Here is a 25029-nt window from a genome sequence, read left to right as displayed (position 1 = left end):
TGTCACCCGGTGCAAGGCAGCAATTTTACGCCCCCTCCCTTCCCTACCTGGATTTTGTCCTTGCTCCTCCATAAGGCAGTGCACTAGTCAAACGTCCCTGGTATAGTGACTTACATTATTCCACACACCATAATGCCCATTACACATTATGCCACACACTGTAATGCCTATTAGCAAAGTGCCACTTGCATATTTGCCCGACACCATTTTATGCCCCACAGTAAGGCTTCTAATTACTTTAAAATTACCTGCTCATTGTCAGGGGTGCCATGCTCGTTGCCAGGAGGTTCATGCTCGTTGCCATTGGGTTTCATGCTCGTTGCCAAGGGGTTTCATGCTCGTTTCTATGGGGTTTATGCTCATTGCCAGGGGTTCTCATGCTAGTTGCTATGGGGTTTATGCTCGTTGCCATGGGGTTTCATGCTTGTTGCCATGGGGTTTATGCTCATTGCCAGGGGTTTACATGCTCGTTGCCAGGGGGTTACATGCTCGTTGCTATGGGGTTTATTGCTCGTTGCCAGGGGGTTTCACGGGAGAAGATGCAGCTTTCAGCATCTTCTCCCGGCACTTGCGCTGGCCTACAGACACTAGAGGTCCAGTAGGACCTCTATTGTCTGTCTCCTCCTTGGCGGCGGCCATTTTTGGATGGCCGTTTTCAGCAGAGTCCATGCGGACGGCTAGTCTGCATGGAATCTGCTGAAAATGGCCATCCAAAAATGGCCGCCGCCAAGGAGGAGACAGACACTAGAGGTCCAGTAAGGACCTCTAGCATCTGTCTCCTCCTTGACGGCGGCCATTTTTGGATGGCCGTTTTCTGAATCTGCAGGCCCCAAGCCACCGTGAGTCAGCCCTTTTTCACCCCCTGCACTCCGGCACCCGGTGCACGTGAACCTCTAGCCCCCCCCTAGTTGCGGCCCTGGATATAGAGCCACTGCATTAACATAAGATATAGAGCCACTGCATTAACATAAGACATAGAGCCACTGCAGTAACATAAGATATAGAGCCACTGCAGTAACATAAGACATAGAGCCACTGCAGTAACATAAGACATAGAGCCACTGCAGTAACATAAGATATAGAGCCACTGCAGTAACATAAGACATAGAGCCACTGCAATAACATTAGATATAGAGCCACTGCAGTAACATAAGATATAGAGCCACTGCAGTAATATAACATATAGAGCCACTGCAGTAACATAAGATATAGAGCCACTGCAGTAACATAAGATATAGAGCCACTGCATTAACATAAGATATAGAGCCACTGCATTAGCATAAGACATAGAGCCACCGCAGTAACATAAGATATAGAGCCACTGCATTAACATGAGATATAGAGCCACTGCAGTAACATAAGATATAGAGCCACTGCATTAACATAAGATATAGAGCCACAGCATTAACATGAGACATAGAGCCACTGCATTAACATAAGATATACAGCCAATGCTTGTACAGGTGCATATAAGGTTATAGCTACACTAGCTATAAAAGACCTGTAATTGACAGCAATCATGTCGCAGTTTTTCATGAATTTGTCATGAATTTAAATATTTGAAAAAACTTAATTCTCTTTGCAGACTATGTTGCCCTGCTTTCGGGGTTCCTACCTTCACACACTGGACAGCACTCTCCGGGTACTTTGACTGGTTTCAGACAGCTCTGACCACACGCCGTTGCGACACAATGCGGCTCTCCATTAATGCACTGGCAGAACGTGCAGTCATCTTCCCGCCAGCGGTCACCATGGCTTCTTATCTGTCCATTAGCATAGCACCCAGCAGGATCATGCATTGGGTACACAGGGTCTGCAGAGAAACCAAACAATAGTATATGACATCTGTGAGATGTATACTAGTTATCTATGATATAGTACACCCTCCATCCAATTATTAGTAGAATAATTAATTCAATTTAAAATATCATAATGGTTATAAACAGTATATAAATATACATTTTCTTAATGTATTTCTTAAACATGCGCATGTAACAGTGTGCCTTTACATGTTCTCATCAGCTAACAGTACAAAAAGCTGCCACACTGGCCCAGGACACAGTTGTTGCGATCATTGCAGGTAAAGGATTTCTCCGTTTTCATGGAATTTTATTTTTTTGTAGCGCTTAAAGGCCTGATTCTGAGGTGTGCGCAATTCTAAATATGGTCACAGTTCGCACTTTATAGCAACTGCACATGCTTCACAACCTACAGATGTTTCCCCATACACCTTAATTCACTATGCAGCGCGAAACGCCTGGAACAAATGAGCTGCACCAAGAGGTGTATCGTCTTTTTTGCTCAAATGTGTGTGTTAGTCGCAATGCGATGTGACGAAACTGCTTCATGAGACAGCACTGATTAATTGTATATGCGACCCTTGCAGGGGCATATTAACGCTCAAGCGTTCCCATGGGCAGTGGACCCCCTCATTTGAGCAACGGCCAACCCCAACCAGGAATCTTACCTAGCTGGTCCATCCTCCTCCTCCATGGCACCATCTTACCAGTGTTATTTGGGAAGATGGCGCATGCGCACTGGAGAGCAAAGGCTCTGGCACAGTGAGAGAGTCTTTGTTGTTACTGCGCAGCCCCCTCTTCCTGAAGATGTTACTAGGAAGATGGTGCCATTGAGGAGGAGGAACCCACTTGCCGAAGCAAGGTAACCGAGGGGTCCGTGTGCACCACACACCCTCCATCCATTATAAATATGCCTATGGACACTTGTATATCTGTGTGCGACTGAGTCTAGATCTATACAACGGAACTTGGCATGAAAAAAAGCTGCGGCTTTGTAGCAATTCGTAAACAGGGTCAGACTCAGTCAGTCGCACACAGATATACAAGTGCTGCATATCAAATTAATCAGTGCAGTCTCGTGTGGTGGTTTAGTCGCATTGTGTTGTGACGAAGATGCACAGTCGAGCAATAAAGACACTTGGCGCAAGCAGAGTCACATGGGATCTGGTGTGCTGAGAAGGTTATGTAGTCAGGAAGCCGGTGGTCGAAATGCCTACCGCCGGCTTCCCAACAGTGAAATCCCAGCATGCAGGGCCGGCACTTCCGCTAGGCAAGCTTAGGCAGCTTCCTAGGGGCGCCAACCACTAGATGGAACCTCGAGGACGATTTAATGCGAGCTCAAATTTTTGGACTAATTGATCAGAATTGAAAACGAGTAAGAATAACGGGGGAAGTTGTCTCTTCAAAAGAAAAGAAGACGTATAAGCCTCTGGAGGGACTGCACTGTACATTATAATATATTTAAAATTGTGTTTTATCTAAGCGCTCCATCAGTAACCAATTTGTATATCTTTTAGAATAGTCCTTCTAACAGAGAACTTACGGATTTTTTTTGTTTTTTACACAAAACTTATCCGCCACTCCACCTGTGCAAAGTCATTTTCACCTGAGGGGCTATATGAGTACAGGGAGAGGGATGGAGCATTGGCGGGGCACATGCAGAAGTTTTGCCTAGGGTGCCTAGAAGTCTAGCACCGGCCCTGCCGGCACGGGACTAATAATAGGCGTCTAAATACCGATGGTCTATCATTAGCCCCACGCCGAAATCCCAACGTCCGGCATACCGATCGTTGGGAACAGATAGCCGATTTAGGTTTAGAGTCTCCCGGGGGGATTTAGAATTAGGCACCCCCCAGGGGGGTTAGGGTTAGGCTAGAGGAAGGGGGGGTTAGGGTCAGGCACCTCCGGGGGGGGAGGTTAGGGCTAGGCACTCCCACCCCGGGAGGGTTATGTTTAGGGTACGGGGAGGGGGGGGTTAGGTTTACGCACCCTTGGGGGGGAGGTTAGGGTTAGGCACCCCTAAGGGAGGGTTAGGGGGGAAAGGGTTACCTTTATACTTACCCTGTCGGGATCTCCATATGCCGGCCTCCCGGCGTTGGTATTTCATCCGCCGAGCTGACGTCCGGCAGTATAACATAACGATTCCCTACGAAGGGCTGTTTGGTGTGACTGCGGCAATAATATATGAGGATATATGAGGACACATCTGTTTCATTTATTACCAGTTATTCATATAGTGCACACATATTCTGCAGTGCTTTACAGAGACAATCTATGTTCCCTATCACATGCATACACACATACACACTAGGGTTAATTTTGTTGGGAGCCAATTAACCTACCAGTATATTTTTGGAGTGCGGGAGGAAACCAGAGTACCCGGAGGAAACTCATGCAAGCACAGGGAGAATATAAAAACTCCACACTGTTAGGGCCGCAGTGGGAATCAAACCCACGACCTCAGTGCTGTGATGCAGTAATGCTAATAATTATACCGTCTGTGCTGCCTGCACTGTAGTAACTGCTAGCTTTGCAAGTCCAGCCAGCCCCCTCAGATATATATTTATGTACTACTCTGTTCAAATCCAATTACATAAATAAGATGATGCATTGGATGTTGCCAGTCATAGACAGCTGTCTCACAATGGCTGGAAATGGCTGAAGCTTCAGGACTGTCTACCTGAGAGTGTATAGAAAAATGGCCACTGTTAGCTAATATAACCCTTAAAAACAGAGCCGGCCCGAGGCATAGGCATTCTAAGCAGATGCCTAGGGCATCAGGAATGCCTAGGGGCATTCCATGGCTCTGCAGTCCCTCTCGCTGCTACCGCGATTGGAGCTTAGCTCCGATCAGGCAGTGGAGTAGTCAGACTGTCAGGTGACAGCCTGAGACAGGTCAGAATGAGCTTCTGAACAGAAGCTCATTCTTCTGGCTACAGGGGACAAGGAAGATGGATACTGTGCATGCCCAGCTGCGGCCACTCCTCCCATGGTCCTTTGCAGAGCCGTGAGTGACAACTCACGGCTCCGCCCCCCCCGTAATTGCCGGCCGCCACCAAGCGCCCATCGGACCAGGGCACTGCACTGAAGTGCAGCACAGCCCGAGACCTGAAGCCAGAACCCGACCCAGCTGCCCTGGAGAGCGAGCCAATCAGAGTTCGTCGACCGGCAGCCAATCAGCAGCGGCTGCTGGTCTGCGAGCACTTTGGCTCTTGAGCGGCGCCATATTTGAACAGAGTGCCGGACCCCAGCTGATGTAGGTGAGGGCTGCTAGAGGTACACAGCCAGTTAAGAGGCTACTGGGGTAAATGGGAGGGGAAAGCAGCATCATGTCTAAAGGCCATGCATTATTGTGTGGCATAATGTGTAAAGGATGGGCATTATTGTGTGGCATAATGTGTAAAGGATGGGCATTATTGTGTGGCATAATGTGTGAAGGATGGGCATTGCTGTGTGGCATAATGTGTGAAGGATGGGCATTACTGTATGGCATAATGTGAAAAGGATTGGCATTGCTGTGGCATATTGTGTAAAGGATGGGCATTGCTGTGTGGCATAATGTGTAAAGGATTGGCATTATTGTGTGGCATTATGTGTAAAGGCCGGGCATTGCTGCGTGACATTGATGTGCATAAGGCTGGGCATTGCTGCGTGGCATTAATGTGTCTAAGTAGTGTATCATTTATTCAGCCGATGTTTCAAAGCCTAAACGACATTGCCATCAGGGTGTGAAAAATGACAAAAGTGCAAGTGCTTACCTTTGTATGATACAAGTGAGTGTGCTAGTTCAGCGTCCATTCTTCCTCCTGCGGGTGCCGGGTGCCGTAGGTCAGTGACATCACACAGCAGCACGAGGCAAACAGTGGCAATGTGGGGCAGTAACTAGGGACGCAGTCGGGTCCCCTCTGAGTAGAAGTTCTACCTTAGCAACGGGTCCCGACGCTCATTTTTCACACCCTGATGACAAAGCAATGTAGGCTTTGAAACATCGGCTAAATAAAAGATACTTTATTAAATAAGTGCGATGGAGTGCCGCCTGCTTCTATTATAGGGAAGAACTGCTAAGTGAATATCTGCATTTAGGAAGGCATCCCGGCAGTAGAACCATATTCCTTGAGTGCCCTACCACATGCTGTTTACACATATATATATCTATATATATATATATATATATATCTATCTTCGCATCTCGTCTGCAGAGATGCGAACATATCCCGTACACACAATATGTCCGTGAACAACGTTGTTCACAGACATATCGCGTCAGCTGTGCAGCACAGCTGTTGGCAGATATATCTGCTCATCGTGCTGTGTGTGCGGCCATTCAGCCGATTGCCCTTACACTTGCTGCAGTGGCCGGCGCGAAGGGGATTGCTATGTGACGGCCGGCTCAGTGTGTATGAACAACCATAATCTGCAGATATATCAGGTGTGTACCCACTTTAAAGTTGGTGGTGGGATTATCTTCTAGGGGCACCAGCCAAAATCTTGCCTAGGGCACCAAATTGGCTAAAAATATACTCTAGTAAAGATAGCAATAAAATCCATCCAGTTTGTTTAATTGGCAGTGTAATTAAAGACTGTGCCAGAGATGGCGAGGTTGGCAACAAATGGTATATTGCAGAAGCTTTACAAGTGGCTCTTACTGTAGTTCCACAAGGAAGCTACACATACTTTTATTAGAGATTCAGAGAAGTATCAGATCTGATCACATTATGGAAATGAAAGCAGGAATTTTGCGCGCAACCCAAACAGTGTTAGGGTAACCTGTGGGTACCTCTGGTGCGAAGATATCATGATATAATCATGGACTAACCTCATTCATTTTTTAACAATCCTTATTAAATAAGGAAATCTCTGAAATGACTGTGCTAATTGGCAGAATGATTGCACAGCATTGCCAATAAATTGTTATAGAATAGATGTGAAAAACATATTCTTTTTCTAAGGAATCTTATCAGTTCACTCGACCTTCAGTATCACCTATATGCTGACACCCAAATTCACCTCTCCTCCCCTGACCTCACTAACCTCCCACCTCTAGTGTATTTCTGCTCTCTCCTCCTGGATGTCCCAGCACTTTCTCAAACCTAATGTGTGTAAGGCTAGGTACACACCTGGGCGACTTGTCTGCCGACCCAGGGATCCGCAGACCGAACAGCCGATTGGTAAGCCAACACACTATTACCAATCTGCCACTAAATATGTCTAGACTGACATCACAACTGGGCTGGCAAATAAATCGGCTCGCATAGTTGAGATGCTAGTGTTGGCAGGTCCCTGCAGCAAGTGTATGGGCAGTAGGTGAGTCGCCCGTACGCATAGCCAGAAGTGCCAATATATCTGCAAGATATATCAGCTGTGCTGCAGGGCCGATGCAATATCGCAATACAATGTTATTCACAGACACATACAATGTTATTCACAGACACGTCTTCTGTACACACCTACAGATGGACTATGCCAGGCCCGGCCAACCTGTGGCTCTCCAGCTGTTGTGAAACTTCAAGTCCCAGCATGCTTTACCAGTTGATCGGTGGGAGGGAATGCTGGGACTTGTAGTTTCAAAACAGCTGGAGAGCCACAGGTTGGCCAGGCCTGCACTATTCGATATATCATTCGTCGGCTGATTGAACATGTCACAAAGCGTGTACCCAGCATAAAACTGAACTCATTGTAATCCCCCATCCAAGACCCAATCACCTTACATACACTCTCTATACGATAACAGCACCACGCTGTCTGTCCCTCAAATCTGCTGCCTGATCTTCCGCCTTCGCAATATTTCTAGTCAGGACCTTTCTCACCTGCCATCAAAACTGTTTTCCATGCACTAGTCATTTCTGCCTAGACTACTGCAATCTCCACCTTTCTATCCCTCCTCTAACTCATGTCTCCCCACTGCAAAGTATCATTAGTATCAAAGTACTGCCCTTCTCATTTACCTATCTTGCTGGTCTGTGTAGCTCCCTCAACCTCTGCAAACTGTTTCACTGACTCCACAGAGTACAGTTTAAAATCACATGGAAAGCCCTCAATTGCTCTACTCCATCCTACATCTTGGTTCTCACTTCTGTTCACACTCTGGCCCTGATTCAGAGCCGGACGCTCTGACAGAGCGATCGGTCTGAATCAGGGCCAGGCTATTTTTTTTTTAGAACGGCCTCCTGGCCGCTGCCATAGCTGTGAGTGACCACCCACAGCTATAGCGAGCAGCCATGATGATGGTCGCAATAGTCAAGACCATCGCGACCATCGGGCTTGCGACGAGACCCTTGTGGTAGGGTCTCGTTGCTGCAAGCCCCAGAGAGCTTTCGGTTCTAACAGAGCCGAAAGCTCTCCCACTGACATCACTTGTAATGTCAGTGGGCAGGCCCCAGACGGTAGGCATTGGGAACTCCTCCGTCTGGGTAGCCACCTCCCCGGCCCGCCCACCAAAGGGGGGTGCTGTCACTCAACATCGACAGCACGCCCCCTTTGGTGTGAGACCCGGAACGACGGTTTGCCCGTCGCTATTTGGGTCTCGTGCATGCCACCATCGACCCGGTTGCGAGTGCTCAGCGCTTGCGACCGGGTCTGAATCAGGCCCTCTGTCCTGCCCTCTCCACTACCTCACCTCATTTCACTCCCACATCCAAAATTTCTTCTGTGCTGCCCCACTACTCTGGAACTCACATGATCTCTCTAGCAGACGTGTTGCCAGCCTCTACTCCTTCAAACTAGTACTTAAGACTCATTTGTTTTAAACACGCCTATCAACCTTAACTCTGTCAGCTTCTCTCACCACCCACCAACCCAAGAGTGCCAAGGTTGGGATAGGGTGAGTACAGATTACCCTAAGCCTATAATGCGTAAATACGAAATCTCTAGGCGCCGGTTGGCTGACTAAAATATTATCTGATTTTGAAAAACTAAACGCCAATCATCTTCTCAAGTGGTCCCACAAATTTTTTTTCGACCCTCACAATCGATGCAGAAAATGTTTACTTTTTGACAAACTTTTCAAGCCCACCCTAGTGTGCATTGGTTCCACTGTCTCCATTTTTCTCACCTCTGACTGTGATGCTCTCTGTCCACCCATTTAGTGGGTACAAGCTCAGTGCTGTTTGCTCCCTACTCCCTTCTGTGCGACCTATCCTTGCTTCTACAAGCCATAATGAGTCTCTCTTTCCTATTCTTAACTCCATTAACCCTTCACTGTCTTTGGTTTTATTACTATGTTTATGGTTATCTCATTGTGTTCTCTTCTTATCAATGAACTGTACTGCGGACTGCGGTCACTTTGTGGTGCTCAATAAATATAAGGTAATATAACAAACAAATAAAGTAACTCTTATCCGGGCGCTCTCTAATAAAAACAAAATATACTTTGGTCAAGCCTCCAATTACACTGAACAACTAAAAACATAGGTAGGGTAATAACCTACCGAATGGATGCACGTAAAATTAGTATATTAATACAAAGGTGTGCTAAATTAAATTAAATAGAATTTATAATTATTCAGAGAGAAAACACTCCCGAGTAAATTACCAATACATATATTAAAAACAATACAGACTGATTTTTGCAATTAATCTAGAGAATTATGTAAATTTAAACCAATCAAGGTTCATAATCCCCAGATGTATAAATACACTCAGCACCTCCAGGTTTAGTACAGGTGAATTTCAGTGAACATAGAAAAAACTTATTGAGCAAAGTCTCTCTGTGCCGAAATAACTTTGTGTTCCAGATACAGGTCAGGTGGAATACTCAGTAGTTTTATCCTTATTAGGGAATTGAAGCACTGGTCCATTTTGTTAATCTGGATACATTGTATTCTCCTAGATGAATAATGTAGCGACTTTTAGGAAAAACCTTAATAAACGTGAACACTGTCCTTAATTATAGCTGGTCCGCACAATTCCTGTAGACAGCGTGTTACAAGTAAGTTCTTTATTATTAATAGAGACGTAAGTGAGTAGTGGTTATCAAGCAGCCGGCAAGCCGCGCACTACTCACGGATCTCCCCGTAGATATTGTGTGCCCAGCAAGACAGCTCCCAGTGCTCCCGGTTCTCGCTGAAACACACGCTCCTCTTTAGTAACATAGTCCAACAGAGTAATGTACCTCAAATCGAGGTGATGGTAATTGTTGAGACCGCAGCCCAGAGATGATGAGAGTGGCCAAATCCGCAACCTATGTCAGCACACTAAGGGGTAAATTTACTAAGATGGGAGTTCTATTAAGAAGTGATGTTGCCCATAGCAACCAATCAGACTCCAAGGGCCAAATGTAATAGGGTGAGAGTTTAGAAAAGTGAGAGTTTCTGACACTTTTTAAACTTTGTAAATGTAATAGAGTCCAAAAACAAAGTAACAGAGCGAACTTGCATGTTTTTTTAGACTTAGAAAACTCTCACGCTTTAAAATCTCATTCAGATGTTTTCCCATTTTGAAGAGAAAACTCAACCAATGTGAGAGTTTACTGCTAAACTTTTCTAAACTCTCACCCTATTACATTTGGCCCCAAGTATTACCTTCTAGAAGGTGCTAGACAAATGAGAAGTAGAATCTGATTGGTTGCTATGGGCAACATCACTTCTTAAATAAAACTCCCATCTTAGTAAATTTACCCCTAAGTCACTGGGGAGTCAGAGTGGAACCTTGTAGTCCCAATGTAGTATCCTTGATGCTTTTCTCCGTCAATTAGCGTGGCGGTTTCCTCAGAAGGTGACTGATTGGTTTAAATTGGCATCATTCTCTAGATTAATTGCAAAAATCAGTCTGTATTGATTTTAATATATGTATTGTTATTTTTTACTGAGCAGTGTTTTCTCTCTGAATAATTACAATTTATATTTAATTAAAATTTTTGCACACCTGTGTATTAATATACTAATTTTACGCACACCCATTCGGTAGGTCATGTTTTTAGTTGTTCTATGATAATAATAGAAAGGAAGCATTTTTTCCACAGCAAAGTCCATTTCTAAATGTACTGTACATGCCTATAAACAGAAAAGGCTAAAATAACGGCGCATCATTTAATTAAAAGCCTGGAACAAGAAACTATCAGTCACAACACCTTAAACTCATATGCATTGATTAACTTACAAAGACCCTGTCTAGTCAGTCACTTATTGCCACTCTTCAGTAAACATTATATAAGGATTCAATTTCAATTCAATTATCTGCCCAACTAATTCTATCTTCTACTATCATTAATCTTAATGAAGGTGTACAGGAACATCTTCATTTCACAAGGTCTGATTGAAAGAAAGGCAGAATGTCAGTAAGACTTTATGCATGGCCCGGACAGGCTGCACGGCTAAAGAATGGAGGCAGAATTCATGGCTCAGATGCTTCAAACGTTTGTTGTGGTGCATTTCAGGCAAACAATGCATGGCCAAACATTATATTTCATGGTTGCCTACCACTTCTACATATCGGGAAGTCATTATTATTATTCAACTTTATGTATATGGCGCCACAAATGGTTCACAGCGCCGCTCAGAGGAGAAACGACAGAACAGTACAATACAGTACACAAATTAATACATAGTACTACATATCTCCACACAGCCACTGGTGCAAGGGTAGGAGGAGGGGAGTAGGATAAATATTCAGTGCAAGCTGAAGAATGTACCAATATGCTTGGGTGTAGCTAATAAGATTAGAGAAACTGAAGGAGATGCAAACTAAAGACAAAGAAGGGTCAGAGAGCCCAGGGAGGAAGTGAAGAGCGTTGCTGGTGAGGGGGACTAGCTGTAGATGAGACAGGAGGGCCCAGTGCTCATAGGAGCTTGCATACTAAAGGGAGGTGGAGACAAACGGATGATGGGGGAGGTGAGGGTTGGAAGCAGGAGTGGGAAAAAAGGTGGAAGAAAGAGAGTTAGTTTTGGATTGCTGCACTCCCGAAAGTGTAGACCAGATAAGTAGGCAATCTGGGAGCTTGATGCCACGATTTGCAATGAAATGCATTGTACAACAGGGGTATCTGCGCTACATGGACCTTCCCCTGAGGGACATTGAATAGTTGTCAGGAGCAAGATGAGGGAAGACAGGGGTGATTTTAATATATGTTGGTAAATTCTAGCCTTGGTGCTCCAAATGATAGATAAAGTCCTTATCTGGAAATTCTCATGTCCCAAACATTGCAGATAATAGACTCAATATACATTGTGCAGTATAAGTAGTCCAGTGCAGGGACATGTTTTCAGGGTTACATTTTTAAAAGCAAATTGTTTCTAGAACTCAGACAGCTAAGCTCTGTGTGTTTGGCGTGATCTTCATCTATGCATGTTTTAACTATAGAAAGAGGCCTCTATAAAGGCTGCACCTGATTACTGAATATTCTGCGGAGCATGTATTCTTCTATTTACCGATGGCTCCTATAATCAAGCACTTTGACTAGTTGAGTGTATTTCTAAATCCTCAATAATTACACTTCCTGACTTGATAACCTTCACCAACAAAACATTTTACCATATGACCTGTTCTCTAGTAATATCTCTGTGATTTGCTTGATATTTGTTTACAAAAAAAACTTTGTATTAATTATGAATAAATGTACAGCAAGGTTTGTATGTGCAGAGAAAGGCACGCTCTATCCCAGGTGTAATGACCCTGCGCAAGGCTGTTACTTTTCTATTAGAATGGATGAATGGATCAATAAGCAGCACCAGGTCCATCAGATGCTGGAAGCAGATGTCTCAGGCAGATGTGTAGCATCTTCAGCACTACAGGAGAAATAAGCAGTGATGTTATCAGACAGCGATGCACACTGAAGACAGACGTTTGAGGTGAATGAGTAATGGATATAATGCCACTATCCAGTGCTATGGAACAGTTGTTCCCAAGGCTGCAGACATTTGGAATTGATGTCTGAGACATACCAACCACCCCCTCAAAAACAAAAGTGTGACAGGGGGAAGCAGTGAGTGAGGGAGGCAGAGGGCTATAGGGAGAGGCAGGAGGTGATGAGGAATGTAGTGGGTACCAAGGGGAGGCAGACAGTTACAGGGGGAGAGGTGCACATTCGGGCCCTGGTCATGATGATGCTGCATGTGTCCCCTGCGCCCACTGAGGCAGCCCTGCAAGGCATGGAGCCACCAGGTGGCATGTGTCCCCTGCATCTCTCCCTGGGACCCGCAGCCTCCTCCCACTACCCGCACAGCACAAATGCAGGAAAATAACACACACAGGATTGTGTGGTGCTGCTATTCTCGTCTGTTATCCTTTCCCATTATGTTGACCACGCCCCCGGCTCTGACATCACAGGGTCATACCGACAGCTTCCCATTGGTCAGTCAAACCCTGCGGAAATAGTCGGGTGACTCGAGCCAGGGGAAATAAGTTACTGGTCTGGGCTGAAGTGCCGGCAGGCCCCTTAGTCCCCAGGGGCCCTGATGCACCGCACCTGCTGTACCTTCAGTAATCCAGCCCATGAGCATACCATCAATCAGTCCGCATTCATGGACAAATAAGGGGGTGGTCCTGGCATGTGTGGGAGTGGCAGATGCTTAATCAGAAAGTGGGTGTGGTCAAGCAGATCAGATTGCATTTTATGTTAATGGAGGCAGGTCTTGCAGGAACCAGAGGTGGGGCTTATTTTGCCTGGGTTACTGAGTAACTGTTGGGAGGTGTAGTTATCCCATAGACTTTGTCTCTGTTCTTACTGGTTTTTTTTAAACACGATTATTATTAAAAACAAATATATATATATAACAACACAGAGATATAAGAAAACAGACATGAGCATCCATATTAAGGAGAGAAACCCCAGACAGCAATAAGACATAACAAAGTCAAACGAGAAAAAACAAATAGGATGTATTGACTGAAACAAATAAGTATAATGTACAGATATCCAGTCGAGGTAAAAAGCCCCAACATAACAGGGACACATTGTACATTCAACTGGGAATGAGAAGAAAATAAAAATGTAATATAATAAAATGAGAGAGGAGGGGAGATGAAGAGAAAAAAGGGGGGTAGAGGGGGAGGGCAGAGTCCACAGGTACGTCATTCAAGGTTACAAATTAAGCCATTTGCCTAATTAAGTACCAGTTGGTTGTCTCAAATAACTTAAATATATACGATTGCCCAGGAGAATCCAGCTTATCAATAAACAAACTCCTTTTTTTAAATGAAATGTAACGACTCCACCCTTCTATAGCAGGCAAGGTCGCTCTCCTATCATATAATGATAATTGTAAAAGGAAACGTTTAACAGAACTTAAAAAGGGTGGGGGGATGTCTTCACTGTCCGATTTTGCATGATGACCTTTTTTTGCCACCGTTACAGTGGTAGTACTGTAAGTAGGGGAAGGAGTGTCTGTTTATGGGGACATAGAGACCAATTGTCAAAATTGGATCATAACAAGGCCAACGGGTCTGCGCGTAATTGTATAGAGAACAAGTCATTAATAAAAAAATATGACTTTCCCCCAAAATTTACGGATTTTCCCACATTCCCATATGCTGTGAAAAATAGTAAATTTACATTTGGGACACTGCCCTGATTCCTCTGCAATCACAGGCTGCCTCTGGGCTTGTGTGATATAGATACGGTGCAATATCTTCACATGAGTCTCTTGTAATGAGACGGAGGAAAGGCATACTTGGCTACTTTTCCCCATTGTCCATACTTGTCTACTTCTGAAAAATCATTTCAGGGAGATTGTGAAAACAACACCTATAAGCGCGGAGGTAAAGTGGGCGCGTACTGCTACATCTGAGAGGTGTGTCATATAATTGATTTACATCCACATGTAAATGAGCCCCAAAGCAGTCAGTAAGATCTATTTGTTGATGAAAACACACTGATACTTGATACGGATACTTGATACTAATGATCCCATTTGAATGTACATATCTCTGTTTTATTTTTAATATAACAGCTTCGTAATGGGAGTAAGGTGCAATCAGGGAGATTGCTAAACCCTTCAGGGAGACAAGGAGATTGCTCCTATTTCAGGGAGTCTCCCTGACAATGAGGGAGAGTTGGCAAGTATGAGGAAAGGTAACGGAGCGTTATTGTCATAATATTTAATAAGGGGTTCATGATCTTCTAAAGAGGGAATTAAATGTTTCCAGCTATTTACCATAGATGACCAAAAAGATGGGGAATAATGTTGTAGCAATAGGGAGGTGAGCCACCTGGTTCTATAAGTCAAAGAAGCAAGTGAGGTGAGTAGGGAAGTAAGTCCATCATTGTCATTATTACTATTCATAGGAGAGGGGAGAGAGTGTGCAAAGTGTCAGACTTGTAAATACATACAGAACTGTCCATTAGGAATAATGTTCTTCTTTTTATCTTGAAAAGAAAGCAAAGTAACACCTGGGTCAAAAATATCTTGTATAGCAGCAATACCTTTGGAGCTGTTTTTATTTATTATGGTGTTAGGACACCATTAGATGAACTGTAACTTTGGCAGCCCCTGAATTATGTGCTGTTTCACAACATTCCAATTTCACATTCCTGCTTTATTGCAGACAGAAGCTATCTATTAAAGATCAACAACAAATGTTGGATCGTTATGAATAAGGAAATTCTATGGGCTGTGGAAATTAGACTGAATTTGACTCCACATGACATAAAATTCAGAATACGAAAAAACTGCCTGCTTATCATTTTGGTTTGTTGATCTTTATCTGGTCCTACCTCTATGGTCTCCCATTTATTCCAGTTTCTTTTATCCACATCACATGTGCACGGAAATTGTGAGCATACATTCATAGATCTTCCTGTCCCCTTTTTTTTTTTTTGTAAACATCCTGGCAATGAAAGTCATTCCAACTGCTGCCAGTGGAAGGTATTCGGCTGCTTACAGCCCTTACGAATGAGCAGTTACTAATGTTGATAAATGGCAGACATACCTTCACATACTGGACAGCACTCCCCTTCTGGCACATAATAGCGGTCGCAGTGCAGCTCTCCGCACTGAGCTGAGAAGCAGATGGAAACACCTCCTTGACATCGACAGAAACGGCAAGCATCCATGCGAAACATATCTCCGTCGTAGTACTCCACATTATTAAAAATACACGCTGGTTTTGTTTCTAAAGCAAGGAAGGAAGAACACATGTTTTTAGTTTCTTATATATGGCTAACAGACACAATAGATCTTCACCATTCAGGGCCTAATACAGAGATGAGAGTAACTCGGTAATGCAGATGTAATTCTGCACAGCGCATGCTCAGGAGCAGAGCGTACACAAGTATGGGTGATGCAGTGTCGGACGCAATTCATCTACGTTTCCACTTGCAGCTAATGGGCATAACTGGATAGTAACGGGGCGATTGGGACACAGTTCAGAGAGGGGGAGTTAAAGGAAGGAATTGCAGGCTATACATAGTTGTGCGCACATGTAAATACGCCTGTGTTCAGGTGGATCTTTTGCACCATGATGGCGATGAAACCAAGCGCATCCATGAATAGGTACAGTCCAACTGCACGGACATATATCCACATTCGGTTATTGTGCATGCAATGCGGGGGGGTGTGGGCCAATTACAGGCGAAGTGCCTTCAACTCTGCATCAGCCCCGTAGTAGTGATGTGCATTCTCTGTAAAGTGCTGAGTAATATGTTGGCGCTATACAGTATGCTAATAATAATATTACAATAACTAAGTATAGAAGACAATACAATCAGATCATTTGCAAGAAGTAGCTACTAGAAGTGTATTATCAAGTGAAAAACACATTCATTTCATTTGGAATCCATAACAATCATTTGTGCTTATTTAGATACAGTACTGTATGTAAGGGCAGATAGCTAAAATAAATCCTCTTTCCGGGGCATATGCTTCTACAGTTCTCACAGCAAGCTCTCATGAAAACCACACCCTACGGGCAAAATTTACTAAGCGGCGGGTTCTAAACCCCTGTGGTTTGTCGGTGGTTTTGCTATCCGCAGATTTACTAAGGTTAAAACTGTTGTAAAACCGTCATCAAAACAAATTTTAGAAACCACCGTCAAACCGCCACCAAACACCCAGGGTTTAGAACCCCCCTTAAAAAGTGGGAGGCACATATAGAAACCGTTGTAATTCCTACACCGTTCACCTGATTTGGATGATCATGTAAGTTACCCTCAAATTAAATCTGAAAGTCTGCAGTTAAAGCACATCTTGTTTGTTTCATTTCAAAGCCATTGTGGTGGTGAATAGAGGCCAAAATATGAAACGTCTGTCAATGTCCCAATATTTATGCACCTGACTGTATCTTTGGAACAATACAGTGTAAGAAACCAAATGACTAGGTAGGACATGAACAAGAGCGAGTGTCAGGAAGCTAACTGTATCTTGACGGGCAAGTGGAGGTGAGTCACAGGGAGAGGAAGAAAGACTCCATGAGTCTGTACCATAATTGCAGACAATCTGGCACCTCCCTCCAGGACGAGGCAGGCAGGTCGGGACAGAGGGGGGGAGGGGGTGACGAGGGGCATAATGCACCTTTGGGGTGGAGTGGGGGGGCGTGACTGTGTGATCATTAAGGCCCCAACTACATGCCGAAATTACCGGCATTGTGCAGCGCGGGGGGGTACGATGACACGATTCAGTGAGAGTCTCGTCATTGGCTCTCCCCGGACTGGGGAGAAAGTGGACAACGGCAGGGAGGGTGGCAGACTAGCCCAGTCTTCCCGGTGACTGGGAACGCCATCCGATTTTCGGGAGCCTCCTGGCTGTTACGGGAGAGTAGGCAAGTAAGGCCTGTATCCAGTGATGGGTGAGCACACAGAATCATTGAATGGGACTAGGGGACAAGGGACAAGGAGCACTGGAAGCAAGGATAATGCTAGAGATGAACATAAGGAGCCAGCACACTAAGAGGAGAGTTTAACAGTTGTGTGAACTGGGTAGAAGCGCACGACAGGGAGAGAAGGGTGGAATTTTAGGAGGGTGCATGGTAAGCTCTGGCAAAAAGTTGAGATTTGAGTGAACTTGGCAAGGGAGTGAGTTCCTGAGAGCGGGAGAAATCTTGATGCTATAGATACATATCATGTTATAGAGTCAGCACAGAAGAGTGTCGGGGAGCTGCAGGGAGTCAGGGACCTTCCCTGAAGACTCTTTTTTATAATAAATAATGAATTATGAGTTTGACAATTGCCTACTGATTCGCAATAAAATTGCTGTCTGGGACAATCTGTGTGTCATTTGTAATACAGACAGCAGAGGAGAGGAGGGCCCGTGTGCAGCCTCTATGCCGGCCCCCTCCTCTCTGGCAGTGCAGTGCACTCTGGTATTGTGCCAGAGTCTATTGAGCATGCGCGGCTCTCCGGGTACATGGTGCCAAGTCCCTGGAGACTTCTCTATTACTCATGCGCGAACTGGCGCGGCAGCGGATTTCTGCTATACTGTAGTGCAGATCGGTGTGGAACTCCGGAAAGGTCAGTATAATTATGGTGGCAGAGTGGGCGCCGCACATACTGCACCCATTAGAGATACGCCAATGACAGACACATTTGTTAACTTTTTAGGGGGTTGAATATTTGTGCAAGCCATCGTATTTCTAGAGGTCTATTTAAGACCCTTCTTAAATTTTGCCCTGTAAGTAACATTTGTTATCGTTATCGCCACTATTCACAGCAATAAGAGATGTAGTATTGGGGCTATTTAACTTTTTTACTAGCTGATGATTGCAGAGACTCCACTCCCGGATTCTGACCCTGCTGTGTTCATGCAGAAGGGTCAGTTAGGGCATGCGCCCACACAGGGCCATCTCTTCCATTGGGCATGTTGGGCAGTTGCCCAAGGGTCCAAAGCTTGTAGGGGCCCACCAACCCGCCCCCCTGCAGCCTCGGCCAGTTGGTAAATTTGTGATATTTTTATAAGCCGGCCGCCGGTGCACTGTATTCTGATCTAACTTCCCCCATCCCATCCCTCCCCCCGGTAATGAGTACTCACCTCAGTCCCAGTTTCACTTAATCCACCGGCTTCAGACCAGTCAGACAGAGTCTCTCTGCATGTGTGGGAGATCTGAGGGGCATGCAGGAGATTGTTATGACCATTTACATTTTTTTCCCGTGAATGGGTGGGTAGGGACCAGGGGCGGGCTGGGCCGGGGGGCAGGGTGCCATCTGCCCCCCGGGCCGGTACGACTGTGCAGCACTAGGGCCGCCGCTGCGCTCGGTATTCATATACAAGTGACAGCCAAGGAGGTTCCTGTGCCTGCCTCCCAGCTGTCAGTGTCAGGCTGCCCGACCATAATAAACAATATTAAGATAAAGCACTCTGTGGTAATAGATCTAATATATAAATAGCAACAAGATATTGAATAAACTAGCTGTAGTCCCGTCTCTTAAATATGTAGACGGGACTACAGCTAGTTTATTCAATATCTTGTTGCTATTTATATATTAGATCTATTACCACAGAGCGCTTTATCTTAATATTGTTTATATCTGTTTAGGAAGTGGGGATACTTCCAGAGAGAGCTGCTAGTGGTAGACTAACATCTCCCCATCTATGAGCGCCATTTGCTTTATTCTGCCCAACCATAATGCCGGGTACACGGCCACATAGAGCGCACAGTGATAACGGCGGCGCCATGCGCAGCCCGACAGTGGCAGGACAGTAAGGGAAGCAATGAGGCGACAGGCGGGTGCCGGGTCCTAGGGGGCCGGTTAGGATCGCCTGTAGGAAATAAACCTCCTGACGTCGTTATGAGAGAACCGATTACGTGATCAGACCATGTGACCCTCTCATGTTATACACAGTGTCATGGTCCCCTGGTCCTCCTGTAGTTGCAGCAGCATAGTTTTTGCGGGCTGCTGGCAAGTCAATCACAATGAGAGTAAGGTAAGCTGATAGGCATGTGGAACATGTGGATGCTGGGGGCATACAGGAGGCATGTGGAGAGCATGCTGCTGGGGGATGGCAGATGATGGGGCATTTGGGACACAAAGTGACTAATGTGGAGGGGGCATGTCATATACAATAGGGGCATAAGGAAGCATGTAGGAAAAATGCTGAAGGGGCAGACGCTAGGGCATGGGGCATATGTGGAACATGCTGTTGGGGGGCACAGCTGGGGGCATTTTGGCCACAGGGGGGGCACCTCTGGCAGATGCTGCTGGGGGTGAGACAGACAGACCCTGAGAGCAATTGTGGCACAGAAGGCATGTGGGGAGGATGCTGCTGGGGAGTAGATACTGGGGTTATTTGGGACAAAAAGTTGGGCATGTCAGACATTTTGGGCACTGGGGGGCATGTTATGAACATGCTGCTGGAGGGTGGTAGATGCTGAGGCACACAGGTGGTAAATAGCCGGCTGTGGAGGGGGCATGTAAGGAGGTACCATGTGGGTCAGATAGCATTTTGAGGGAAAATCTGGTGGGCAGGTGGGCCATGCATTTGAACGGTTGGGCATGTCAGAGAGAAGGTGGTCTAGACAGGGCTATGTGTACAAAAAGCGTCTTGCATACCACCTCTACCCACTATCTTATATATGCGCTCCACTAACCAATCCACCCACTATGTATACTACCATAGTTTACTCTTGTGTGTGTCTCTATATGTAACCCTGTATGTGTATGTCTCTTTTTTTAGTATTGGACCTATGTGTTTTGTTTATTTTTTCATGTGAAGCCTATAGGGGGAATTCAATTAGGTGCGAGTTTGGTCCCGTGAGGTGAATTACAGCAAATTCGCACTGCAAATTACATTTGCATTTCAATTCCAATCTCGCATTTCTTTTTCAGAGTAAATTTTCCTGTGTTTGTTCGCACCACTCTGAGGATGTGTAAAGGTAGGGAAAATCTTTATTGTAAAGTAAATATGTCGGGGCACAGTGCAGAACTTTTTGGACACCCCCCTAAATGACTTAATAGGCATTTGAAAGTTTTCAATTAGCTTAATTGGGCCAATAATTACATGCCATTTTTGGGGTGAAAAAAATGTGTGTATCTCGGGTGCGCGCATGAAGGTGAAGTGTGCGCATTTAATGGCTTTTACAAACTCGCAGCTAATTGAATTCCCCTGTTTGTGTTTTATTTTTTCCTACTGCACAGGTATGTTTGTTTGTTTGTTTTTTTCCTGTGTTTTATTACTAATATTGTATGGTCTGATGTATATTGGAACACTTTGAAAAGGGAACCCAAATTTATATTATATTACTACCACCTAGAAAGAGATAATTACAAACTACTCAGCTACAACTATTTATAATGGTTATGCATGCCAAGAGTTTAGTTCCAGGTCCAAATTTAAATAAAATGTGATAAGAACATAAATATTAGGGTTTATTCCACCAAGGCGCCCTAAACTCTTTTTTTACTTAACAAAAAATTAGAACTAGAACGAGGAGGGTCCAGCAGACACAGATAGCCTGTCTCAGACAGGACCTTCAGGGGGTTACAGGTAGCTCTAATGATCCTGACTACAAACTGCTTTTGTGAAGCAGTGGCCATGATCATTGGTGGCTGCCCTGCTGTGAATCTCCTCTCACACACAGGTTCACTCCTCAGGCCACCCCACCAGATCAGCTTTCCTTCCTTGGCTCTGCAATAGCACCGCCCCCATTCTCTTCACTACCTCTCTTTTCCTCCTTCCTCCCTGCTACCATTGGACCGCATAGAAAAGGGCTGATCCTTGTGTAGCTGCGGTGCACACCAAACATAGGTACTCCCTTTCCCCTGCAGTCTCTCTCTCTGACCCCTTCTCCCCTTCAATTTCTCCCATTGGCTCCTTCTCCCATGCAGTCTCTCACACTGGCCTCTTATCCCATTCAGTCTCTCCCACTGGTCCCTTCTCCCCTGCAGACTTTCCCACTGGCACCTTTTCCTGTGCAGTGTTTCCCATTGTCCCTTTAGTCACTGCAGTCTCTCCCACTGTCCCTGCCGCCCCTACAGTCTCTCCCACAGCCCCCTTTCCCCTGCAGTCTCTCCCATGGTCCTCTTTCCCTACAATCTCTTTCACTGTCCTCTTATCCCCTGCAGTCTCTCATAATGTCCCCTTTTTCCCTGTAGTTTATCCATCGGTCCCCTTTCCCCTGCAGTCTCTCCCAAGGTCCTCATTTCCCCTGCAGTCTCTCCCACTATCTCCTTTTCCCCTGTAGTCTCTCCCACTACAGTATCTACTTTCTGCTGTAGACTCCCCCACTGTCATCTTCCCCTGCAGTCTCTCCCACTGCCTGAATAATTTGAGCTTTACCCCCCTCCCCATCTATGCCTCTGCCCCCTTTACATCTGTACCTCTGCCCCTTCCCATCTGTGTCTATGTCCCCTACCAGCATGTTTGCCTTAATGCAGATGTTATAAATATTTTATACCCAAATTCACAATTTGTAAAAAAATATTTTCATGCAAATTTACTAAAATGTACTAAATTTACTCTTTCCAGGAGACTGGTTCCAATAAGAGCCTGTACTGGTGAAGAGCTGGAAGCAGTGTGATAGCGTAATGCTATCACACTGCTTTCTGTTTTGGGGCCTCTGTGCACACTGTGCATGTGCGGCTCTCAGCCAATGCATATGTCACTGGGGGCTGACGGAGAGTGATCCGGAGAACCCCTCTCTGGAAGAAATTGCTAATAGTAGCACATAGGATACTACAGGATAATGTCATCTGGAGACTACTTTAGCCTATCGGGGCCAAGCTCCACAATATGCTGGTAGAAAAGCTGGGGCCACTTGCTTGTGTTTGCCCCCCAGGTGGACAGTTGCCAGCCAGTGCCTGGTAGGGACTCCAGTGCATTACTTTGTCCAGGGCCCGCACTGCTGTTAAGACAACCCTGCGCCCACACTGAATAGGGAGAAGGGAAGGGATCTGTACAGATCCCTCTACACTTTCTAATGACTTTTTACATAAGAAAGAACTGCGAATACCATCCTCAGATGGCGTTAGCTATCGGAGTCAAGCCCCGAAAAACTAAGCTGTTTTCGTATGAAGTTTAGAAAAAAGTTTAATAAATAGGCCCCAATGGGATCTATTATGTAGAATGCTTGGGTTTAGGATTTTACCAAATAAGGGGATTTTCTGTAATTTCAAGCAGTAGTGTAAAATATACTGAATTCCATTTACAAACTAGCCGTCTTTTCCATTGGCACATCCCTCCTCATTACCCTGTAACCAGAGTTCCTTACAATGAACAGAGGAGACACTTGGTAATCCTGCCTGTGTGTATGACATTTCCACCAAGCAACAATTAATATAGAAATACCTATTTTTTTTGTGTCTTCACAATTCTATGAGCCAGCTTCATAAATGCAAAATAACTTTCATTTTTTATACACATCACTGTTTCAAAAAAGTCATGTATTTCTTGTCCCAAGCCCTCAATACAGCAGGTGCATGTCACTTGAGTTATTGTACTATTTACTGTGCTGTCCTCAAGCAAGCTGCTCACAAGTGACACCCATTATGCTTGACTAATACGTATATGGGGGCAATCTATCTTACCATGGCGAGGCTGCAACTCAGTTAAAGTTGTGCTGAGAGGACGAAAAAAGTCTTTCCGATTTATCCGGCGTCACAGGGGAACATCTATCATCATATACGAGGTGAAAGACTTGAAATGGGCAGAATTTCACTTCTTTCTATTACCCATGTCACTTAGGTTTTCCACGGCACTTCAATAAATTATACATGCTTGACTGCAAATTAATGTTGCTGAAAAATGAGCAAACTGTACGACAATGGCCCTTCTGTAAACAGCACTCAATTTTATTACAGAACAGCTTCTAAAATGCAGGCTGAGTAGAGGCTTGCCCCTTGATGCCAAGGCCAGTGTAACCATTTGGCAAACTAAGTGGTCAGTGAAGACAGTAATTGTTATTAAGATAAACTGAATATCATCTGTATGTGTCACTATATACTGTACTACACCTCCTAAAATACCAAATAGCTGCAGAGTAATGATTCTGAATGAGATAAACAGGCACACTTCATAAATACAATTACATGTCACCATAGCACATTGGGTAAATATAATACTGGTACTTTCAGGAACCAGATGAGCACAGACTAAAGCTGATAACACTATTGGCATCAATATCAACAATTATTTAGCAGGTTTTTTTGACACAAATGTAGCCCCAAAGTCATCAACTTACTCCTACTTCTCAACTGTCCTCATAGGCACAGCAGTCCCAATTTAAGGCATCTATCCTACCTACCCATGCATTGTCATAATTGACAGGGTACACCTCTGCCCTGCATAGCGGTAGAAGATGCATGCAGCAGTGAATATGTGGTTCGTGGGAAGAGGAGGGGGATAAGGCGCAGCCTATCATGGAAAGCTACAAGAGTTTGGCTATACTTGTCTAATGTGACAAGGCTACACCCCCTGGACAGGGGTGGAACTACCACCGATGCAGCTGGTGCATAACACCAGGGCCCTTAACCCTGCCGGGCCTCCTGACGCTGATTGGACCATCATAACTGATGGTCCACAGTGCCGTCAGCCCGACAGCTGTCAGTGGTTGTTACTCGTCTAGGATTGCACTGGACAGTCCAGACTGCCAGCAATCCCAGACGGGCTGGGTTGCTGAGCATGTGATGCCTGTTGGAGATCTTCCGAGTGCCGCAGGCAGGTGGAGAGGGGCTCTGCGAGTCACCTGAGTCAAACCAGTCTATCCGCCTCCACCCGGGCTGCAGGTCATTCTCTGCATCTCCCTGTCACCCTCTGCTCATCACCCTCTGCCTCTCCCCGCAACTCTTTGCCTCTCCCAATCACCCTCTACTTCTGCTTGTCATCCTCTCCCCATCACCCTCTCCCAGCAGACCTATCTGTGGAGCCTCCGAGCAGCGCTGCTGACATCAAACACTGGTGAGTTTAAAGGGGTACAGATTATTTGATTAAAGGGGATACAAATTATTATTAATTGATTAAAGGGGGCACAGATTATTACATTGACACTTGGATACTGTCTGTATTGTTTGACAGTCACATGGCCCACTACCAAGTGGCATATTATGAACTCAGCATGATTCCTAAAAATTTTTGCATGTTGGCCCACCACTAGCAAGTGCCGCCATTGCCCCTGGGGCATAGTAGAGAATGTTATGTGTGAACTTGTAATATCATCAATTCCTTAACAAGAACTTGCTTCCTCTATCTGTTATATATCACCCGTGTGTATGACCAGTATTAAGTGAAATTTGTACAACTATATATATGGGTTTGAGATATTATGTCTACATTCAACTGTCGGCATTCAGCATATTGATACTCATGAGATGTCAACATGGTCAGAATCTTGACAATGTCTTTTTGAGGTTAGGCTAACCCTAACCCCTGAA

At 45.1% G+C, this 25029-nt stretch overlaps 1 protein-coding gene across 2 annotated transcripts in view; it reads right to left on the bottom strand.

Annotated features, from left to right (window-relative positions):
- The window catches only part of CRIM1 (cysteine rich transmembrane BMP regulator 1), an 836765-nt gene that overhangs the window by 279817 nt on the left and 531919 nt on the right, over positions 1 to 25029 (bottom strand). For both annotated transcript variants that reach the window (XM_088474447.1, XM_088474446.1), the window contains exons 6-7: positions 15663 to 15845; positions 1616 to 1813 (exon numbers count right to left, since the gene is read on the bottom strand). In XM_088474447.1, coding sequence (XP_088330573.1) covers positions 1616 to 1813; positions 15663 to 15845 — 381 coding nt within the window. The remainder of the gene's footprint in view (positions 1 to 1615; positions 1814 to 15662; positions 15846 to 25029) is intronic.

The sequence above is a fragment of the Taudactylus pleione genome, unplaced genomic scaffold (assembly GCF_031769625.1).
Source record: "Taudactylus pleione unplaced genomic scaffold, aTauple2 ptg000154l, whole genome shotgun sequence".
Lineage (NCBI taxonomy): Eukaryota > Metazoa > Chordata > Amphibia > Anura > Myobatrachidae > Taudactylus > Taudactylus pleione.
The sequence above is the reverse complement of the archived record's forward strand: the minus strand, read 5'-3'. Positions and strand labels throughout refer to the sequence as shown.